Source organism: Thamnophis sirtalis, unplaced genomic scaffold (genome assembly GCF_051295495.1).
Source record: "Thamnophis sirtalis isolate CommonGarterSnake01/CBP01778 unplaced genomic scaffold, rThaSir2_p1.2 scaffold_3, whole genome shotgun sequence".
NCBI lineage: Eukaryota > Metazoa > Chordata > Lepidosauria > Squamata > Natricidae > Thamnophis > Thamnophis sirtalis.
In genome coordinates, this window is record NW_028261383.1 from 91,554,436 (window position 1) to 91,578,327 (window position 23,892).

The following is a 23,892-nucleotide window of genomic DNA, read 5'->3' on the forward strand; positions in this document are numbered from 1 at the left end:
AAAAGCCTAATTGTGGAATAAAAAAGCTCTCATAGCCCCCTTCATCAGATGCTAGAAGAAGGGAGGTTCCTGCAGTCTAAGTCTTTCTTATTTATAAGGTGGATGCCTAAACAGCCAACTGCCCCCCTCTCCCACCCACCCCCATTCATTTGCTACCCAATGACAAGATAGCAGAAGGAGCCGCCTGATGATGCTGCACTTCAAAAGGCAAAGGGAGGAGGGGGGGGTTGTCTTCGCTATCCATTCTCAGAACTTGCCTAACAATAGAGAACTTTTTAATGCTCTTAAAGCAGCTCCTTGACTTGAAGAGAGGTGTCCTTTCTTTCTCCTTTGAAAAACAAACAAACAACACCTTTCCTTCTTCTGGTCTTCTGTCGCTCCACAGAGATCAGGGGGATCATTTGGGGGAAAGACTAATTATCTTTGATGATTAAATTGCTCCTTCCAATGAAATCCTGATGGTTGAACAAACTTTGAGTGGGTTTCTTCGAGGACAGAGCTAAGTTTTCATACATTGGAAGGTGAGGGCAACCTCATTTGTGAACTTCAATAGCCTTCCTCAGTTGATGCCTTGCGGGGCTGTTCCTAATGAGTGTAGTCATGTTGCCTGAAACTATAGAAGATAACTCTTAATATACCTGCATTAGGGATGGTCAACTTGGAATATTTTAAAGTAGTTAAAAGTATAAAGCACTAATATTATCATTCTCATTTTATTTTCATCAAGCATCAAATTAAGAAACATGATCCCATCCAGGAAAAGTAGGCAATTGTCATCGCTATACAAAATTTGTTCCATCCTTAACTTGAACTACTATATTCTATTCTGATGGGCAGGATAGAGATCTATGCTTATAAATTAGCAGTTAAACTGGCTTTCAAAAAATTCAGACAGAAAGGCTATCTGTAACAATGTCCACGGACTTTCTCTAGCACATTAAAAGCAAGGTGGTTTTTTAGTGTGATTAAATAGTAATTGTCAAAAATCCTCTCTTCTGCACTTACAAATGTACTTAAACATAAATATCCCTAAATCCACAGAATTTTACATTTATTCCCAAACAGATGGGCAAGAAGGTGCGGCATTAGTATTCTGTAAGGCCTATTCACATGAAAATGAGGGATAATTTACTTTTCTGGGGGAGCATTTTGCAAGATAAAGCCCTCTTTTTTCACTGGGCATCTCAATGTTTAATTTGTCAGCTTGCTATTGATTTATCCCAATATGAGGCAACAAATTTCACCTCTCCTTTTTCCTCCTTAACTTCCCCTTTTCCGATTCATTTTTTATTGATAATAGCCAATATTTCTTGTTCTTACATTTCTAATTCCCGATTCGCCAAACAAATGTATTTTTGGAAGGGGCTCTTCAAATATCTTAAAATTGGAGTAGGTAATTTCACGTAGACAAAGTAAACATTCCAGGACTGTGTCTGCATAGTTTTATAGTACAGACCAGCATTTTAACTAAACCTAGAAACATCCCTACTAGCCTGAAAATATTAAAGAAAATAAAGTGTTCACTACTATGGTGAACCATGGCCATGGCCAGGTAGGGTCTAGACGTCATTAAGTTTCCAAACACATTTTAAAAGAAGCCACTTGAAGACAACACTAGACTTACCCAAAAGAACATCATCAACAGATCTAAATCTTGGATAGCTGAAAATATGTGTCCTCATGGAAAATGCAGTCCAAGCCGTTATATTTTATTAGTTCATTAATTAGATAAACTTAATCCTGTATTCCATTTTTCAATTTAGGAGGAGCACTTACGTCTTCTCCGAATGGAGTATTTGATATGATTATGTTTGATGTTATTCAATCAATTATCAACATTAGGTATCTGATTTAGAATGTGAAACTATTTCTTGATTAGATGGGAAGGAGAAAAGAAGGCAAGCGCCATCCGCATGAAGCCAAACTGTCCAAACTATCTTCTCCCAACAATGTTATGTTTATGCGAAATAAATGGGATATAAAATTTAATCCTGGAGTCCATAAGCCACTGAACAGGCTCAGAAGGGATGTTTCAGAACCACTGTCTGAAGTCCATGGGAGACACTGGTTCTTGCTTCAAATTGCCATTCTAGCCATGTATTCCAGAATCGTCCCATCGTCAAACATATTAAAAGCAGTAAGGGAATCTAACCAAATCACCAGCTACCTACTATTCCTATTCAGCTCCCGGAATAGAGAAGATTATTTATCAATATGACAAAGCACACCCTAACTCATTAACACACTAAAGCAAAACCGAAATGACTCTAGATAAGCTACCTCCTGCAGAAACCTCTAGGGTAGATACACCTTCACATCTTATCTGAAAAAGAAATATTGGAAACTTGTGGGAAAGGGTACAGTTTGTTGGGAATTTGACAAGCAGTTCCTTCTCACCAAAAGTCTCTTTCTTCCTTTAAAAAAAAAATGGAAACAGAGTTTTTATTTTTTTTTAAAAAAAACTAATACTACCTTTTTTTTACTATTTAGTATATTTTAGGTATTTACTCAGTCAGTCATTTTTATAATTCCTGAAGGTCACCTATGTCACAGTGGTCCCCAACCTTTTTATCGCCGCGGACCAGTCAGCCTTTGATAATTTTACCGTGGCCCGCTGAGCGCGCGCAGGGGTGGGAGGGCGTTGTTCGCGACGACACATTGATTGTTTATATATCACGTGCGTACCAGCGCGGGGCTCTCTTCCCTGGAGCCTTTGCGCACGGCCCAGGAGCTTTTGCGCACGGCCCAGGAGCCTTTGCGCTGCAGCGATCATGTCCCCCGGCTGCTGCAGCGATCATGGCCCCAGGCCGCTGCGCGGCCCGGTGCCAGGTACTCCACGGCCCGGCACTGGTCCACGGACCGGGGGTTGGGGACCACTGACCTATGATATTGATTATCTGTTCAAGGATCTTGTTCCCACATGGAGGCAATACAGGTGAAGAATGCATGAAATGCCTGGGCAAGCAAAGGGCATCATTGCCCTGGAGCTGTACCATCAGATCACACAATGTGGCTGAGAATCATTTCCTAAAGATCGTCACTTGTGTAAGGTATTTATAATTTCAACTTCAAGACTAATAGTTTAAACTCCCTGACACAATTTTCTGCAAAAAAAAACTCCAATGACAGAAAATGTGGCATAAATCTGACACAGCATAAGCATTTAAACATGCTGTGAAAGGGGGTTATTATAAAATAGCACAGTAGGGCAGTCCTTACACACTTTATTTATTACATGAGATAGTGGGCATCTCATAAGTTGGGCTTATTCGTTTGCCAGAAACCCAGAGTACCCATCAAAAAAATTAACTGGAAAGAACTAGTGGTCCAGGGCTACATACATGTTTGCTCAAAATCCTTGGGTACAACCTTCAAGACTTTCAAAAGCTACTATGAAATTATATATGTTTAATCTGATAGAAAGTAAAATGATTAATTCATGGAGAGTACAGTATTCATATCTCTGGTTCAATTTAAGCCTGAGTGCAACCAAATTTAGTTTCTCAACCTACTCATTACTAGAAGTGCAATCTCTGGTTTGCTGTTCATTGACCACACATACAGCCCTGGGCAGGAAAAGGTTGTATCTAATTTAGCAGATTAGTTTCATATCATAGCAAAAGACTATGTCGCACAAGCCCAAGGCTCCTTTCTTTCTTTCTGGAAGGCAATTCTTTCTTGACTCCAAGTTTATTAGCAATAGAAGAAACTTATCATCATCCAAGATCATGTGAAAGGGAAACCTGGAGCCAGCCTGATAAAGCTGCAAACAAACATTCACAATCAGAGGATTAAAATGGTAAATTAGTGAGAATATAATGAATGCTAAATTCCTTGTAATGAGCACAGAAGTTTTCCCAAAGTGAATGTATTCTTGCTGGGAGGAAAAAAAAACTTGCCTTGAGACACTCTAATCATTAACATTCTGGAAAGCCATTTCAGAAAGGAAAGGATAGACAGCAAATGATACCATTCTTCTTTGTAAGAAAGTGTTTGTTGGAAAGAAAACTGCTAATCTGACTCCCCCCCACAAATGATTATGCTTTACAGTAGGACCCTAATCCCAGATATATTTGAAGAGTCCTAAACTGGGGAAGACTAGAGCAATATGGGTTGTCTGATATTATAAACACTTATGTAAAAATATTCTATGAAATATTTTTCTTCAGTTGACTTCCTACCAAAATTTCATTAGACCGGATCATATATCACACTATCTATTTAACATGCAGTAGCTGGCTAGATTTACAAAGCATGTTAATTTTGGTTTATAAACCACACCAACTAGATCCATACTACACAGGAAGGCCATCTATAACATTCACACCCCATCGTAAACTGGCACCTTCCACACCTGTTTTAGTGAGGAAAATGGTTTACCATTTTTTTTGGGGGGGGGGAGTCCCGATCCGTCATGTGATGCTGCCGTGACGATGTGAGCTTGACACCCTTGCATTAGACCACTTACTACACCACAGAAAAATACCAAGCTCTGAGATAGACTCTATTCTTCAGCTGCAGTTACTATATGTGGACACTTCCCACAGCCGTTACCTAGGAAAAGAGCAGGTCCTGAAAGAAGTAATTTGTTTCCAGAGAGATATATTTATTTATTTACTTATTTAAACCATGCCATCAAGTGTAATTAGCCACATTATAATCTTTTGGTTCCAACTACAACTTTTTTTCTGTTTCCTTAGATTAAAAAAAAACACTAGAAGGATCTCTTCAGAACAGTTTTTTAATAATTTTTTTATATTCTGGCATGAGGGTGATATGACAATAACCACATATGTGTGCTCATACATGTGGTTTTTTAGCTGAGGAGCTATCTCTTTTTTTCTTGAGTAAGAAGCCTCCTTAACGAAGGGGTCAAAATAAGAATAAAGATCTTCCTGTTGGATAGCTACTGATCTCATTTTCACCTATCCGCATTTATTATACAAAATATTCTCAGAGCATAGAATGGAGATGCCTTGAGAAGACTAGCTATGCATCCCAGTAGACTTGGCATTTAATCAGAAATGGTTATATTGACTGCATAGCTATTTGACTGTAATCAGTGAAATTCTCCAGATTCTTCTGGTGAATCAGGGCTTGAGGTCCTGGCTGTTCACAGCCCCGAGGGGATGAAGTGATTAGCAGCATGGATGGAAAGGATGGCTTGTTCACTAGGACTGGCGGTGCTGCTTTGCCTTTGACATAGGAGAAGGAAGTGTGACCAATGGTACTTTCCTAGCATAAAGGAAATCCCCTGTTCAGGAAAGATGTTTGACTTTGAATCTGCATCTATACCAGGAAGTATATGCTCCTGTACTGGATTTAGTGAGATTAACTTCTGACTAGGCCTGCAGGCTGGCATTGCATGCTTGCAGTCCTAACAATATGTAAATTGTAAGGAGCTAGTATCATTTTCCCCAACCACTGAGATGTGTGATATATTCCATGGGGAGCATGGCCAAAGATGCTGTAAACCCAATATCTTTGGAAGACAATAGGTTGAGGCTAATTAGATCTACTGAACTAAATTTGGGAGTTTGTGGCAAGAGAGTCAGATTGTAAGACGACTATTTTCATTGCAATGGCTAAACTGGGTTATTATATCTACATGAACTTAGCAGAAATAACCTTCCACAGCAGCTTTGGACAAGGATTAGATGAATTATTGTGCTAAGGAGGCATTTGGAAAGGGCCACAAATAAAATGACAGGGGGAACCAATATACAGACTGACCCAAAGTCACCCAGTTGCCTTTCAGGATTAAGGTAGGACTAGAATTCACCATCTCCCACTTTCTAGCCTGGTGTATCTAAATCAAATTATGGTTGTCCAAATATGAAATGACAAGAGTCCTCAAAATATCTCAATCCACAAGTGGCTACAAGCCTTTAAAACAGAGGTGATATTCAGCAGGTTCTGACTAGTTCTGGAGAATCCGTAGCGGAAATTTTGAGTAGTTTGGAGAACCAATAAAGACCACCTCTGACTGGCCCAGCCCCCATCTATTCTCTGCCTCCCAAGTCCCAGCTGATCTGGAGGGAATGGGGATTTTGCAATATCCTTCTCCTGGAGTGGGGTGGGAATTGAGATTTTATAGTTTCCTTCCCCTGCCACACCCACCAAGCCACACCCACCAAGCCACACCATGCCCAACAAGCCACGCCCACAGAACTGGTAATAAAAGTTTTTAAATCCCACCACTGCTCTAAAATGCTTCTTGGTTCAGGACATGTTGGCTTCTTTTACTTCATGATACAGGAGTCTGATCTGCAGACTGATCTGTACCAAGGACTGGTAAGTACCTTGTTGTTAAGAGTCATTAGATCTGCACTCAAAAGCTTTCCACATGTCCAAGCAAATGAAGGAACTCTAGTCAGAGTTTCTCAGTAATATCAACTGCAAAAAGGGAGGGCATAGATTAAATGTTATATTTTCAAGCTATTATTCCATTTCCAGACTTAAATGAAAGTGTCTGGTCTTTAATGTGCTAAAAATGTTCATTCTTACTTTTAAACTTCTTGGTTTTCTTAGTGAACATCTCTTCTTCCATCAGGCCTCCCAGCACTTTAGTCCTTCTGATAAGACTTTTGCCAAGGAAACTAAATTAGCAAGGTGGGCCTTTCAGCTGAAGTCCCCATACATGAAAATGTCTTCCGATGAAGGTTTGTGTAGCTGCCTCTTGCTCACTGCTATGTCTTACTGACATAAAAATCCTATTCACTTCAGGTACAAAAATGATTAAGGGACTGGAGGCTAAAACATATGAGGAATGGTTTCAGGAAGTGGTTATGTCTTGTTTAATGAAAAGAAGGATTAGGGGAGACATGATAGCAGTGTTCCAATATCTCAGGACCTGCTATAATGGAGAAGGGGTCAACCTATTCTCCAAGGCACCTGAAGGCAGAATAAGGAACAATGGATGGAAAATAATCAAGGAGACAACCAACCTAGAACTAAGGAGAAATTTCCTAACATAAGTATTAATCAGTGGAATCACTTGCCTCCAGAAGTTGTGGGTGCTCCAACACTGGGGGTATTTAAGAACAGATTGGACAACCACTTGTCTGAAATGGCATAGGGCAGAGATAGCACCTTTTGTAGAGGTGTGCCAAAATTGTACGTGCGTGTGCCCCCACACACAATTCAATGTGCCCCGCCCACCTGCACATGTGCGCGCAACCCTCTGCCCATGTATGCACACGTGACACCCCCCCCCATGCAGGTGGAAATTTTCACCCTCCCCAGCCCCCTGGAGGCCAATTAGAAGCCGGAAATGGATCATTTCCAAACTTCCAGTTGGCCCGTTGGGTCCATTTTTCACCCTCCCCAGGCTCCGGAGACCTTCCTAAAGTCTGGGGAGAACGAAAAATGGTCCCAATGGAAGTTCAGTAACGATCTGTTTCCAGCTTCTGGAGGGTTTCCAAGGGGCGTGGGGAGGCTGTTTTCACCCTCTCCAGGCTTCAGGAAAGCCTCCGGAGCCTGGGGAGGGTGAAAAACAGGCCCAATAGGCCAATCAGAAGTTCGTTCCCGAATTGTCCATTGGCTTGTTGGGTCCGTTTTTTGCCCTCCCCAGCCTTCATGAAAGCCTCGGGGGGGGGGGGCAGCCAGGGTTAGAATTTGGAAGGTCTCCAAACCAGCCATAACGTTATCTACAGGTTCTCCTGAAGCCGGGTGAACCCGTAGTAGCCCACCCCTGGAGATAAAGGGACCCAATGTATAAAAGGCAATCAGGATTGGGTTGGAATGAGTTTGTGGGGGCGGATGTAATCTGGGAGAAAGGAAAAATGGATACCAGTAGAGTTGTGGGAAGCACTGTGGAACACAACACAAAGATTGGAAGAGGCCACTACAATGAAAGAACAGATCCAAAATATGAACTCTGTGAGCCAGAGAGAACGAGGAAGATTTCAGGCTATCTGAATACAAAGTGGTGGGACTGTTTCAGGCTTTTAGAGATCTGACCTTTCCCGTGGCCACACTTGTAAGTAACTTAGTTACAACACATTTCAAAGAGTGCAGCATTAGGACCAGATGGAAATATTACAATCTTGATCAAGGTTGGATTTTGGGGATGTATGGTGCAAAAGATTTGTTACAGGAGATCCTGTGCTTGAGTTATCTTAGAGGAAAAAAAAGTTCCTGAAAAGGAAGTCAACATGGAATAATACAAGCAAGTCACATTGTGCAAATAGAAAAAGAAGAGAGGTGCATTTAAAACTTAGACACAGCAAATGATAGCTTTTGAAGTTTATACTCTCCTTGCCAAGAGAATCGGGTCTTCCGTGGCTTCACAAATATACCCCTCCAAGCACCACACCTGGGTAATTAGAAAAAAAATTCCTCTCCTTCCTTCCTTGAAGACTTTTATTGTATTCATCTGCATTGCTCTCCATAGGAGGCAAAATACTTCCCTATATGTGATGCCATATACTTTATTTGTATACAGACACCTACAAACTTGTGGGGAGAGAGGGAGGGGGAAAGTTCTTGAATGGCTTATTTTCCTGCTCTCTTTTCTTTCTCAGGATTAAGTCCTTGCAGTGATGCATTTCTGATGGAGACTAACGATATTGAGGAATAATTTTACATTGGATACTGCCACGTAAAGATGATATCATATCACATATATTGCTTATTATGGGCAGCTCTCTGTATAATTTACTGAGCATTCTTATATTCGTATCTGATAAAATCTACTGAGAATGAGAATGGAATTTGCAACAGAAAAATCCCATCCATCTTTCATGAGCTTCATTTAATTCCTATCCAAATCTGTTCTGAAATGTTGCACATTTGTAGAGCAGATGTCTAGGTATTAAATGTGCGAGAAGCCAAATAAATGCCCAATGGAGCTGGCAGGTGTGATCTTAGAATCCTTGATCTTTCAAAGATCCTGGAGCACCAGGGAACTACCAGAGGACTGAAAAAGAGCTGATGTGGTTCCCAATCTTTATAAAAGGAAAAGAAAAATGGATCCAACAAACCACAGACCAATCAGCCTGACATCAATCAAGCAAAGCTATTACTTGAAGCCAATATGGATTTGTCAAAAACAGACCACGTCAGATAAACTTTATTGCATTAATGACAAAGTAGACCACAATGTACTTCTTGGTTAGATAGAAAAATATGGAATAGACAGCATAATTTCAGATGGATTCATGATTGGCTGACCAAACTCAGTGTGTAGTTCTCAATGGAACTAGTCTTCACGGAGAGAAGCATTCAGTGGGGTATCCCATGTTTCTGTCTTAAGTCCAGTACTCTTCAACATTTTCATAAATGATTTAGATGAGGGGATAAGAGGGGAACTCATCAACTTTGCAGATGACACCAAGCTTGAGGGAACAGCCAACATTTTAGAAGATAGGCTCAAGATCCAGAAGGATCTTGACAGACATGAACACTGGGCCCTATCCAATAAAATGCTATTCAATGGTGAGAAAAGTAAAGTTTTACACTTTACACTTAGGCAAGAAAAACCAAATGCATAGATATAGAATAGGTGGTATATGGCTCAACAGCAGTAACCATGAGAGGGATCTAGGAGTCCTAGTGGAAAACCACAGTGTGCTGCAGCTACCAAAAAAAGCCAATGCCATCCTAGACTGCATCAACAGATGATAATATCAAGGTCACATTAAGTATTAGTATTGCTTTATACTGCTTCGATAAGGCCGCATTAGGAATACTGCATCCAGTTTTGGTCCCCATGATACAAAACACTTGTTGAGACTCAGAAAGAGTACAGATAAGAGCAACAAAGATGGTTAAGAAAAGAGCAGCAAAGATGATTGAGGCTTAAGGCAAAAATATATGATGAACACATGTATGTCTAATCTAATGAACAGAAGGATTAGGGGGTGACACGATGCCAGTGTTCCAATATCTAAGGGGCTGCCATAAAGAAGAGGGGGATCAACCTATTCTCCAAAGCACCTGGAGGCAGGACAAGAAGCAGCAGATCAAAACTTGTCAAGGAGAGATCCACCATAGAGCTAAAAAGAATTTTCTTTACAATGAGAACAATCAGTGGAATGGCTTGCCTCCAGGAGTTGTAGGTGTTTAATCACTGGATGTTTTAAAGAAGAGATTGGACAGCCAAGGCCCTTCTAACTCTGTTATTCTGTATTCAATTTTTTAATGGGTAAGCAAATCACTGTGGTCATTAAATGAATCTGGCTTTGCTTGTTGGAAGCCAGTTTAGAAAGTCACAATCGCTGATCATGTGATGTCAGAATGCTGCAACCCTCATAAATACATGATGGCTGCCAAGTGCCTGAATTTTGATCATGTGACCATAGAGATGTTGCAACAGTTGTAAGTGCAAGGACCACTCTTATCATAACTTACAATGGTCATTAAATGAATATGTGTAAGTTGAGAACTACATGTTAGATACTTAATTTCCCAGTGAATATTGAACATTACATACTCCTTCACCTTATACTGTATATAATTTTATCTTAAACTAACCCCAAGAACTAAAGTGATGTTTTAAATGGATATGCATTTAATAAAATTACTTTGTTGAACAAGTAATTTCTAGTCAACTTATCTTCATAAAAGGAATTCTTTCAAGAATTTGACCTCATGGAATATGTATCTTTGATATGAATTATTTTCTTTTGCGTGTACTACTGGAAAAATGTAAAAGACCCAACTTCCAGTATAAAATATGTAAAAACAGTTATGAATAATAATGATAGATCATCATGCGGACTATCCTTATTAGATTTTTTAAACTGTTTTAATCACATCAGTAATTAATCTCCACACAGGTGGCAGAATTGAGCCAGATGTTAGGTGTTCCCTGGATGGACTCTCCTACTAGGGAACTAACTGTCTCTGGAAGAGAAGATGAGCCTCACTCTCATGTTGTCCTATGAATTCACAGTGAATAATTGAAAAAGCCGAAGAGTAACTAAAAGAAGTCAGTGTGTCCTTCACTGTTTGTAAAAACGCCTTTTATTGTATCAATCATGTCAAGCTATGGAAGGTGCTTAGAAAATGGGAGTTCAAGAACATCTTATTCTTCTCAAGTGAAATCCATGTACAGGAGATGAAGCCACAATCAAGACAGAACATGGTAGAACAGACTGACTCCCTGTTAGGTAAAGGAAGAAGAAGAAGAAGAAGAAGAAGAAGAAGAAGAAGGAGGAGGAGGAGGAGGAGGAGGAGGAGGAGGAGGAGGAGGAGGAGGAGGAGGAGGAGGAGGAGGAGGAGGAGGAGGAGGAGGGGGGGGGTATGGTTTTAAAATTGGAAGAAGGAAATATCAATACCTTGTTCTGTACTGAAGACACTATCTTGATAGTGAAACTGAAAGTGATCTTAAAGTTGTAGTCTTTAAAGTCAAGGTGCACAATGAAAAAGTGAGAAGACTAAGATTAAATATGAAGGAGACAGCAGAACTGACAGTGAATATACTGAAGTACTAAATACTGCTTTTTATGATTGGCTATCAGCAGTAAAGAAACTTGCAGTGAAGAAATAAGTCATAGACTAGCACTTGGTAGGGTAACAATGATGCCTCTGGAAAAAGTGCCCAGATGCCTCTGAGATGCCTGTACCAGAGGTGGGTTCCTACCAGTTCGCACCTATTCGGTAGAACCGGTTTGTCAAATCTACCGAACTGGTTAGAAGAGGTTCCACCAGTGGACCCGGAAAGCAGGCCACACCTACAGAAGAGGCTCCAAATTTTTTTGAAACCCACCACTGGTCCTTGGATATGATTATTCTACACTATCATGCTCATATTTATAAAACTCAGTGCCTCTGTGAAAGGTAAGGATGACTACTGCATTTGTGGTGCAATCAGAACATTGCGTGTGTTAAAGTTGTTTTAACGCAAACCAAAGATGCCTTTTAAAAAACAAGTTTACATCATATTCTTATGCATGCCAGTGCTGTGTGTGAGGTAATTTAAGGTGGTTCTGATAAGTGTCGTTGACATCTTCATATCCAGTCACATGGGTGGCAAGCCGCTCCCATCTGGTCACATGGGCAGCAAGCCATTCCCACAAAGGAGGCCACACCCACAGAGTAGGTTCGAACAATTTTTGAAACCCTCCACTGGCCTGTACCTACAAAGATCAAAATTGGGCAGGCAATGTTTTTCCCTGTGATAGTCTATGAATGTAAATTGAATCCATTCTCCTTGCTGCTGTTGAAGAAGCAGAATAAACATTAATGCTGATGGTGTTGAAGTAAACTCTTGAGAACATTGTGGATACACAACAAACAAATGGCTCCAACAGAACAAAACAACCCATCTGAATTTAGCCTGTTTGAGAAAATGATTGATATTGCTTTTATAACCAGACGCAAAGACAGAATTCTGTGCATCTCACATTCTATCTAATTCTCACATTAGATAGAAATTACCTGGCTTAAATTATAATACATTATGTACACCTTGTGCAGAACTCAGCTCCTTGGGGAAGCCTATAATGATGGATAAAGTGGAAAGAGAAAGAAGAGGATGATCAGCAGCAAGGAGGACGGATTTAGTTTGATTGCTAATTTCACCACTGCAAAACCTAAAGGGTCAAGTTGAGGACAAGTTATCCTGACAATCTGTCCATGACAATCATGTCAAGATCATTCAGAAAGGACGGGTTTTCAGGATATTTTTGTTTCTCTCCCCAAAATATTCTTCTGTTTTTGCATCTGATCAAAAAAGCAATATCAACCATTTTTTCAAACAAGCTAGATTCAGGTGGGCCATTCTTTGGACAACAGGAAACTCAGTTTTCACATTTTTTCCCCTCCCATAGCATGTGGGGCTGCAAGGACAATGAGGTATCTTGCCCCCCATTATTGTCCTGCATGCAGAGAGAAATTTGTTGTGCTAATCTTAATTCACTCCATAGCTCTAATATAGTCATACATTGAAATGTCTTAAGCTCTATGGCATGTGACTAGTTTTGTTTATTTTGGCAGGGGGATAATATATGCTGTCCCTGAAGATGCGTTCTATGGAAATGTTATCTACAGGAATTTGCAGCTTTGGGTTGAAGCTTTGGGGATGGACTGAAGCTTTGTGATAAGACGTATCTAGTGTGCAAATTGAATTATGTTAAACATTCATCATACCTGGGCGTCTGGTGGGTATTAGTCTGTAGCCTAAGGTCAGATAGCCATCAGCCTAGACAGGGCATTGCTAATGCTAAGCTAAGAATATTCTTATTCACACAAGCCGAAGGACAACACTTTATGTTTTCAAACATATCAGACCTGTGCCCTAGAGCTGCTGCTACTATTCCACATCCCTACTCAATGTCTTTCCATTCTTTCTCAAAGGAAAAAAAGGAATAACTTCTCCTTTTGTTTGAAGTTTGCAATAAGCAGGTATGTGGCCTGCAGACTGAAGTATCCTTAATGTAACATTAATATGCATAGCCGAAGGATAATTCCAGAAAGGACATTCTCTTCCACAATGGTAATCAAATAAAATATTTGAGAATTTTTCTGAAGAAAACAAAAATGTATTGCTATAACAATGGCACTTCAAAGTTTCTAGCAGGATTTTTGTTTCCAGTCCTCCCTGAAAATACAAAGAACTAAACCTAATGACTGAAAATCCAAATGATATCTTCCTTTCCCACTAAAAAAGAATCTAGCATTGTGTTTCAGCTCTGTAAGAGCATGCAGTATTTTTCCAAGTGGTTTTGTTGAGGAAGGTATTGTAATCTTCCTGATGAATTAATAAAGTGATCTTGTGGTTAATATTCTCAAAGATACAGTCCTGCACAATTTTATTCTTGGGGGAAATGAGATAAGCTGCTCCTACAGTTCAAATGATTCTTATATGTATCTTGAATTGATTGTGGCAATTAACTGGAGGAGTCTAGCAAGTGGTGCTTCATCAGTTAGAGAAGAAACTAATGTCAGGGTGCACAGCACATTTTAAAAGCTTTGATTTCTTTGAAATATTAATATTGATCTTTATTTTGACAACATCCTGATTCATGCACGCAGCAATGCATGTGGATACTATTATCCAAGACATATTTGACACTGCACTTTTACTTCTCAAAATGACTCATTCTGTTTGCTTGTTGCTCTTATTTGCTGGTTCAATGGAAATAAATAATAAATAAACATACAGTATCTTGTATCTTGTACCCACCGTGGGCCTGAGCCGTACGTAGACTATAAAGATAAGTAGTGTAATGTTAGGGTTCTTGGACTAGTTTTTCAAGCGTACTCCATGATAACAGTGGAATAAAACTTTTGAAATCCATTTCTTAAAAATTGTCTATGTAGTATTGAGAAATAAAAATTGGTCGATTTTATATTTTTCTGTATCTAAACATATTGTATATAGCATTTCCTAACTTAAAACTCTCTCTGAAAAGCCAACTACCTGACATCTTTAAAGCAGCAACTCCAAAGAGTGCATTAACAGTACTGTAGTACAGTTAAATAAAATAAAATGTGCCTTAAAAAGAACCATAAAGGAAATTTTGTGAAATCATTTTTTTAATAAAACAGTAAAGTTTCTTATTTTTGATACTATGACCCTAATCATCCTATTCTTCAGACGTTACTTTGATTATTTCACTAGATCTATTAGATATTTTTCTTATATTTATTATTTAACAACAACTTTTTTTCTGGGGATATGATGTAAATGCTTCAATGCCATTAACTGCATATTTTCTGCACTAGAGGGGAAATCTTCATGCATGCTAAGACCCTTGCATTTTAATCAGAGTACAGTAACCTGGAAATCTCATCTGTGGGTATTAAAAAAAAGCTTTTGATCTAAACATTCATGTTATATTTACTTTATACAAAGTTATTTCCCTTAATTGTATCCACAATTTTAAAAATGGAAGATTTTAAATTCAAGACATATTTCATTTTTATTGAAAGATCACATCCTGCCAGGCACATTCTTAGCTACCAGATGAGGTTTAATTGTCCTATTTACTATGGAAATAAATATTCACTTTTTTTCTGAACATATTTCTGTTTCCAGTTTCTGCAATAAAACTTAAAAGTTTTGCCTTTAAGTCATTTTTGACTTCTGGAGACTGCATCCTGTGGTTTTCTTGGCAGCATTTTTCAGAAGGGGCTTGCCAGAACTAGTTCTCAGGACTGAGAGAAAGAGAAAGAGAGAGGGTGGAGGATATTGGTTTCCATGAACCAGATCCTTCTCATACATGTTGACATCTTAACCAGATGCAGTACAATGATGGAAAAGTACCATCTAGTGAAAAACAAGTCACACTGCAAATTCAAGCTCTTCCCTCACCCGAAATATATTTTAGGTCAGGACAGTTAATCCTTATTCTTATGGTAGCATTAGCTGGGCGGGCGGGGGGGGGGGAGGAGAAATGGCCTAGTTGATCAATTGAAACAGTTATCTAGTCCTTCCCCTTTAGTTTCCCAAAATAGCTCTTCTAAGAAATCTAAGTGAAGAGGAAGCATGGGTATTTCATAGTAATAATAATAATTGACATGCTGCTTCTTTTTTAGCTCTGTTGTCTACTAAATTGCCTTAGCTTTTGACGTTAATTGTCTTGTGCTAATATTATTTATTATAATAATAAATTATTTGAATGTATCATCACCTAGCTCCAATACATCCATTGTCTAACTTTGAGATGTAAAAGTAGTTTTTGGTCTTTTCAGAGTCCCCCAATATCATGCTCATCAGATGCAGGTTCAGCAGTCCAAGAAACAAAAATGGATGAATCATTAGATAAGATCCAAATACCGATTTCATTTTTCTATCAGAAAGACATATGGATTAAGATTCAAACCCTTTATCTGAAGATGAAATGGGTTAATATTGACATTTCCAAGGTTTCCAAGTGTAAATATGCTCCAGCATGATAAATTAGCATGTAACTTTCTCTTATGGAACATTTTTTGTATCAGGATGAAATATATATTTGATCATGGAAGGCATTCAAAACTTTAATTTTGCAATAAATTGGAAAAGAATAATCTCTGGTGGCATTATCTTGATAGTCTTCAAACATTTTTGCTTTGTGCCAAGCCCCATGCCTGTTACGGACATAGATATATTTAATTGTGGTCTGAAATTAAATCATCTTATTAAGGATGTTTACAGAAAGACTTTTTGATCAAGACGTGCAGCTCTTTTTGAATTAGAAAATGTAATTTTAAACAAGGGCAACACATGAGAAACTGGTTTATTGTGGGGTTCCATATCAGATAGTATATGAAAATAATAGTTTCTGTTGATAAACAACAAAAAGATACATTTTTGGCAAATTCACATATATATTGGATACACAATATGCAGTGTCTTTGGGAAATTATAAATGGTGTTTTGATTTCTTTAAAACTGATTGCTGTTTTAATATATGGGGGAGGGAAGTAAAAAAAGTGCTATTTCTGAAAAATCAGAATACATCAACTAATAACAGATTTTTAAAATGTAGAACGTAAAACCCCATAGCAGGAGATGTTAGCCATATCTTCTGATTCAACTTCAAGGTGTGTTTTTGTTTTGCTTTTCCTGTTCAATAGCTGTAAAAAGAAAGAAAGAAAGAAAGAAAGAAAGAAAGAAAGAAAGAAAGAAAGAAAGAAAGAAAGAAAGAAAGAAAGATATAAACATAATTTGTCAACATTTGACATTTGTACAGATTTTTTTTTAAAAAAAATACACAAGCAGGTCTTTTTCATTGGTACTAATTCGTGCAAAGCAGATGCTTTAGCAACTATGAAAGATTAACACAACCACTATTGCAGATCAATCATTTTGCACTATTTGTTTTATCGAGTGGTTCAACATTGCTGGAAGTGAGGTTTCTGAAGTTTGAGAAAATAATTTTGATCGGTTGAATAGAAATAAAATATTCAGGTGTATCATAGTCAATTGAATAGTTAATTAGGGAGACAATTAACTGTTGAAACCTTCTGACCTATTGCCTCTTTAACATTAGGAAGAAATTTTGCATTCAGAGAAATGACATATAGGATGGGTGTCAGACATGGACAGGGCCAGGATTTGATTCCATCCCCCCACTACCAGAAGTTTCAGCACAGAAAAGAATGAGTGTTGTAGAATTCTGGCGACATGTATATTTGTCTTCATTCGTAAGAGTGAGTTTGGTTTTTCACAACTACTTTATGATATTTTACTCCAATTACTCCAATCTTTATTTATCACCTCAAAATAGTTGGAAACTGTCCTGGCAATTAGACTCAGGTAAGGATTTCCTGGGCTCTAGGCAGTCCAAGGCAGGACCTCAAGCAGTCCAATACAGATATCCTGCAAACAGGCCTTTTTCCTAAATTAAGAGTTACAGAATCCCATTGCTCAGTGGTCCCCAATCTTTTGGGCGGCAGGGACCTCATCCGTGGAGAGAGGTTTTCCCATGGTCTGAAGAGGGCGCGTTTTATGTGCTGCCTGCATACTTTGTATGGGGCTTCGCTTGTCTGGGATGGTTTCTGGCATGGTGCAGACGAAAGCCAGTCCACAGACCCACGATTGCCCCTCCCCCCCAATCATAGCGCACTATGGGTCTGGCAAAATAATTTTAAGGTCTACTTTTCCCAATGTTACACTAAAGATACACTGCAGTGCAGGTAGTCCTTGACTTACAACCTTTTGTTTCGTGACAGCTTGAAGTTAGAACAGCACTGAGAAAAGTGACTTATGACAGTTTTTCACACGACCGTTGCAGCATCCCCATGCTCATCCAATCAAAATGGGTAAGCTTGGCAATTGGTTCCTATTTATGACGGAAGCAGTGTCCTGGGTTCACTGGATCAATGTTTGCAAGTTTCTGACAAGCAAAGTCAATGGGGAACCCAGATTCACTTAACCACCGTAATACTAACTTAACAACCGCAGTGATTCACTTAACAACGGTTGCAAGAAATGTCGTAAAATGTGGCAAAAATCACTTAACAAATGTCTCGCTCGCAATATTAATTTTAAGCCCAATGGTGGTTGTAAGTCAAGGACTACCTATAACGCATTAAAGAATCTTAATGAGCAGCTTGAATTTGGAATGGAGGGAAAATTGACTTCGAAGTGAATTCAACCCTGTGGGGTTTTACACTAAAAACATCCTTGCAGCTTTCTTGGCATGATGCAGAACTGGATGGTTACTGCCTTCCCCAGGAAAGTGACTTCCCAGTCTTAACTAAAGCCTTTCACTTCCTATCTGCTTCCCCTTTAAATACTAATCAATACTTAAACTACTTAGCCTTCTAGATCAGCAAAGATTGGTTAGGTGCTGCCATCTGTTGAGACTTAGAGGAATGAAGATAATTTAACTCCACACACTTAGAATAAAGGGAAGGCCAAAGAATTGAGGCCTTTGAACTATGGTGCTGGAGAAGACTCCTGAGAGTCCATTGGACTGCAAGACGATCAAACTGGTCAGTCCTAGAGGAGATCAACCCTGACTGTTCTTTAGAAGGCCAGATCCTGAAGATGAAACTCAAATACTTTGGCCACCTAATGAGAAGGAAGGACTCACTGGAGAAGAGCCTCATGCTGGGAAAGATTGAGGGCAAAAAAAAAAGGGGAGGACAGAGAATGAGGTGGCTGGATGGAGTCAGCGAAGCAGTCAGTGTGAGCTTAAATGGACTCCAGAGGAGGGTAGAGGACAGGAAGGCCTGGAGGAATGTTGTCCATGGGATCGAGATGGGTCGGATACGACTTTGTAACTAACAACAACAAAAGATGTCACTCTTAGCTTTTTGGAAGTATAGGAGGATAAACATCTTTATCAACAACAACATTGTCCTAGTGTTTTCCTACAGGTGTTGGGTATTATTAACACTTAAAAATAAATGACAAAGTTTCATCAACTGCATATCTTAAACTTTATTGCCCTTAATCTCCTCTTTTATGGGCCCAAAGTCAACTGATGCTTGGTATGAAAACTAGCTGTTCTCTCATATTGGCTACTGGCCCAACAATTGAATATTTTAATAAGATTGGAAAGTGCCAGAAACCTTTCTCTTGTATCAAACAGCTGCTGTGCTTGATAAGGCATTTTTTTAAAAATATTGCCTCTTTCTATTAACAAATGACAAATTATAGTCCCAGAGATCAGATTGCTAGCTATGTAAGCTATGTAAGCTATTTATTTTTAGAACAGACCCAGTGCTTTAAAAAATTCAGGATTTCAGTCCAACGTCACATGAAAGGACTTAAGCTCGTATAACAAAACTGCTTCTTTCTGCCTATTTACCTCCTCTGCCCCAAACTGCTCTGAGTATCGCATAAGCCTCTAGATTAAATGCAGCAGTTTGGGGGAAGGTTTTATAGGTGAGAAGGAGGAATCAGTTCCACCAGAGGTATCTTTTCTATTAATGGACATTGGGCATGAAATGCAATCCTGGGAATGCATGAACAAAGGGGTGGGGGTGGGGGGTTGATGTCTAGTGAAAGGAGGTGTAACAGAAGACAGCAAAAGAATCCCATGATTCTTGGTCACTGCACAGAAACAAGTGCTCCAGGGGTGGGTTCCTGCCAGTTCTAACCTCTTCTATAGAAGAGGTTCCACAAATTTACAGTGTCATTTAGAACCAGTTCCAGCTCCCTCCTAACGCCCGTCCGCATATCATCAAGATGAAGAGCGAGAGGAGGAATTCTGGGAGTTGAAGTTCACAAGTCTTAAAGCTGTCAAGTTTGAACACCCCTGGGGTTTTTTTTCTAAAGGGTTAGGGGTGCAAGGGTCTTGTAACTTGACAGCTTTAAGACTTGTGTGCTTCAATGCCAGAGTTCCTGAGCCAACATGACTGGAGGAGGAATTCTGGGAGTTGAAGTCCACAAGTCTTAAAGCTGTCAAGTTTGAACACCCCTGGGTTTTTTTCTAAAGGGTTAGGGGTTCAAGGGTCTTGTAATGTGACAGCTTTAAGATTTGCATGCTTCAAATTCCAGAGTTTCTGTGCCAACATTTTGGTTGCTAAGCAAGAGCGTTGTTAAGTGAGTTTCACCATATTTTACAAGTTGGCCATGCCCACCCAGTCACATGGCTGCCAAGCCACTTCCACTCAGTTACATAGCCGGCAAGCCACTCCCACCCAGTCACATGGATGACAAGTCACTCCCACAAAACAGGCCACACCCACAGAAGAGGTTCTAAAAAAATTTGAAACCCACCACTGAGGTGCTCCCAAAAGAGGTAGAGAAGGCTCTAATTCAGTGATGGCAAATCTTTTCAGCATCAAGTGACAAAAAGGGAGCATGCACACACACACATGGCACTGTCAGGGGTGGATTGCTGCCGGTTTTACTATCGGTTCGCAACCCCCATATGCATATGTGCAAAGCAATTTACAGTGAACTGTGCAGTCACTAAAAACCAAAATGGTGGCGGGCCAGCAGCAGCGAGGGAACCGGTTTGGGGGGGCGTGGCAGGCCTGGGTTGCTGCCGGTTCTACGACCAAGACCTGAATTCCATTACCAGTTCAGCCAAATCGGGAGCAACCCAGCTCTGCAATGAATGCTGAAAAGGGAGCATGTTCGTCTGGGGCACGACCAGGAAAAGGAGCTGCACAGGGGGCATGCATGTGCCGGAAAATGTACTTCCGGTTTCCAGCATGTGCATGTGCGCCATCCGACAGGTTTCCCGGTTACTCCTGCAAATGTGCACATGCATATCAGCTGGCACGCATGCTCACGCTGGAAAATGGAAGACCAGCTCTTCTGATTTTCAGCACTGCCACACGCACAAGGGCCAGCTGATCGTCACGTGCGCATGTGGCAGGGGTGGGTTCTGGATTATTTTACTGCTGGTTCGCTCAGGGACGCGCTTCAGGAATGTACGTGCTTGATGCGCATTACGCGCGCATGCACAGTAGTTTAAAAAATTGCTTCTGTGCATGCAGAGAAGCAAAAAACAAAAAGCTGATAGAACCAGTTCTAAAACAGATGGAACCAGTTCGGCGACTGAATTACTACCTATTCGGCCGAACCGGTAAGAACCCACCTCTGGCATGTGTGCCAGAAATCTAGAAGAGGAACGGGCAACATCACAGCTCTAATTTATACCAGCAACTTTCTTTCTGTAAAATCATGGCAGGTAAAATACTAATAAAGTAAAGCAACACACATATTGTATTTGCTTTCCATTTGCTTCTTTCTGTGTTTGATATTTTTATCCCAAATCTTTTTCATTTTTAAAAGACGAGATTGACTCAGAACTAAAGCTCCTGAAGCCAGGAAGAGGCTGCAAGATGATAGCCCATGTCTTCTCTTTCCTCACCCTGGGCAAGAAAAAGGGCGTGTTGCAAAGGGATGAAGACACAGAAGGAGAGGCTGAAAAAAAGGCACAGGCAAGGCTTTTACAATCCAATGGTTTTGTTTCATAGGATCGTAGAAGTATATCTCTTCCATGTCTTGCGAAGTTCTGGTGAAGGATTAGGAGGTGGTCTGGTGATTGCAATGCTTTTTCTAGAGATCGTTTTACGTTTTCCACATGCAAAGGAACCAATTAGTCTTCACTGAATGACCATAGCGATTCTAAGCGATGCAGTCATTAAGTGAGACATCATGGGACTGCAACTGGTGATTTTAGTGCCAGCTTCTCCGTTGATTTTTTGGGAAGCTGGCTGTGAAACTCGCAAATGGTAATCATGTGACCACAGTTTGAGGACTAGTCATGAAGTTATCTCTTATCTGAGTGTCTGAATCTGTCTCTGAAATAATCCGAGGAACTATCCTTTTCTTTATTCTCTCTTTTGCAAGAATATAGATGTATGCCGTATCATTTATTGACATGTAGATAAGAGATATTATCTGACCCATTTATATTATACCTAATAAATGAAAATATTCCATTCATAGGAAAAGCATTTAGACTAGCTAGCAGGTCACAAGATCTGTGATGTAATGTTATTCCTTCAGGAAACACTTAGGGTGGCAAAATGGATGCATTAATATTTTTCTATTTACCATGTTAAATGGTTATTTTTTGCAAGAAAAATAGTAAGTCTTTCAGCAGATGGAAGGTGGTAGTAGGTGAAAGCCTTATCAAGCAATATTAAATGTTGGATTTAACTACCAACCAGCAGAGGGCAGGACTAAGCAATTTTTCAATTGATGGAATACTATTGTCTGCAATAGTTAATAATGCTGTGCATTTATCGGTTTTTAAAAATATGGTTCAGTCACCTTAAAACTTTTAAATTCATTATAACCACAGCTTTTGTAGGTCACCATAGCATAATGATTTTTGCCACAAGGAACCAGTCAAATCTTTAAATAGATACAAAATCCTTTGTGTGTGAGCCATGCACGTTGTTGAAACAGTTTCAAAGCTCCCTTTGGTATGCATTACATGAGATTTTAGTTGTGAAATTCCAGCCACAATGCCTTAGAAAAGTCACATGAAATAAACAGTTCAAATTGCAGATTAAATTATTGCCTTGCTTGGCACTGACTGGTTCAATTAGCTTGAAAGTCATAATTTGTACATACATGCCTTCATACATGACTGCATGAAATCATTTTTTAAAACTACTAGGAAAACAGGAAGGCTGCATGTAGCTTTTGAGGAATAAATTCATTCATTTCAGCGGGACCTGCCTGTTCATGCGTCTGTATGAATAGTTCCCAAGGAAATGTGGTCCAATAGGTCACTGCCAATTTATATATCATACACACTGATTAACTAATTGTACAAAGAAATCACTTACTTTCCTTGGTAGGTAATGGATTTTTTTCTCTAGTTTCAGTCTTTTTCAGTTTGGTCTTATCAAACGTTTCAATTTCTGCAAAATCTGGTTTGTCAGACATGATGAACCCTGACAAAGAAGGAAGAAACACACCCATGGCTTTGTTAACTGGTGCTAGATTGCATGCTATAGACACACAGGCACACACACATATTTTAAAATACTTCTGGATCATATTTTATGTGAAATCTAATAACATATACAATAAATGTTCTACTTCTGAAGACATAAGTTTAAAAATCATTTAAACATGAAAATAACAAACAAAGGGAAATAAAGGATTTAAATTTATTTCTGAATAAAATATTCCTTGGGAAATTAACAATTGCTCTGGAAACAATTTAATGAAAAACTGACTCTGGGTGGGTGCACAGAAGCTGACTTTCTAGCATACTTTATTTTATTTTATTTTTTAAATATCCTCTAACACTTGGGGATCATTTCCCAGACCCCTTCAAGGACATTATTTAACAGACAATTGAGTTTCCTTTAGTAGAACAAAGCCACAAAAATAAATGTCCAGAAGAGCCACGGCGCACAACTGCTCTTAACAATAGAATGGAAGATCTGCAAGATTGCTTTGTTCTTCCGTATTTTTGTTTCCATTCATCACACCCCATGCAGAATATTTCTGATTAAACAAACATCCCAGCACTAAATTTTTCCCTACTGGATCATATTTAAGCTTCTGATTTTTCTCTCTTAGAAACAAACAATCTAAATCCAGATCAACCAGAATGAATTTACTCCAAAGTTTATCAATAAAGGCTGCCTTTTGTACTGAAGCTAGACACATTTACTGCTTTTATATGATTAGGGCAGGAAAGATAATAAAACCACATGCCGTTACCTGTTCTGCTCCTTCCTCCTCGGCTACGTTTTGACTATCTGAGCCAGCATGGGTTGGGAAAGGTCACACGCTGATCCCTCCTCCCCATCTCAGCCCACCTCAATTAATATTGATAAGCTTGCAGCAAGGGTGGTTCAGCGAATATCAATTTATTATTTCACAAAGCACGCTTCACGTAGCTGGGTGCACAAGGGACAAAAGGATAATATCCAACCTGGACAATGAAAATTTCAAAAGAAAATCAATATGCTATTTTCCTCCTTCCCCCACATTTGCTGAGCTTATTTTTTTAAATCAATTCTGTGTACAAAAATGCTTGAGGCAAATATGTGGCAGGCAAAAAGGAGGATACACATATC

General features: G+C 39.4%; 1 protein-coding gene across 2 annotated transcripts; it reads right to left on the reverse strand.

The window, feature by feature from the left end:
- Positions 1 to 16,137: 16,137 nt before the first annotated feature.
- Positions 16,138 to 23,892, reverse strand: LOC148048062 (thymosin beta-12-like). 2 transcript variants are annotated; one of them, XM_087707824.1, is made up of 3 exons: positions 23,534 to 23,892; positions 22,645 to 22,752; positions 16,138 to 16,509 (listed from the first exon to the last, which is right to left on the reverse strand). In XM_087707824.1, exons 2-3 carry the CDS (start codon positions 22,742 to 22,744, stop codon positions 16,472 to 16,474), a joined length of 138 nt encoding a protein of 45 aa, XP_087563950.1. In that variant the 5' UTR covers positions 22,745 to 22,752; positions 23,534 to 23,892; the 3' UTR covers positions 16,138 to 16,471. The 2 variants fall into 2 exon arrangements, with proteins under 2 accessions (XP_087563950.1, XP_087563951.1); XM_087707825.1 differs by lacking the exon at positions 23,534 to 23,892 and adding an exon at positions 23,160 to 23,254.

Coding starts and splice junctions, on each gene's coding strand:
- LOC148048062 (XM_087707824.1), bottom strand. CDS start 22,744: ATGTCTGACAAACCAGATTTTGCAGAAATTGAAACGTTTGATAAGACC. Junction 16,510..22,644: donor TCCATTACCTACCAAGGAAA/GTAAGTGATTTC, acceptor TTCTTTTTACAG/CTATTGAACAGGAAAAGCAA.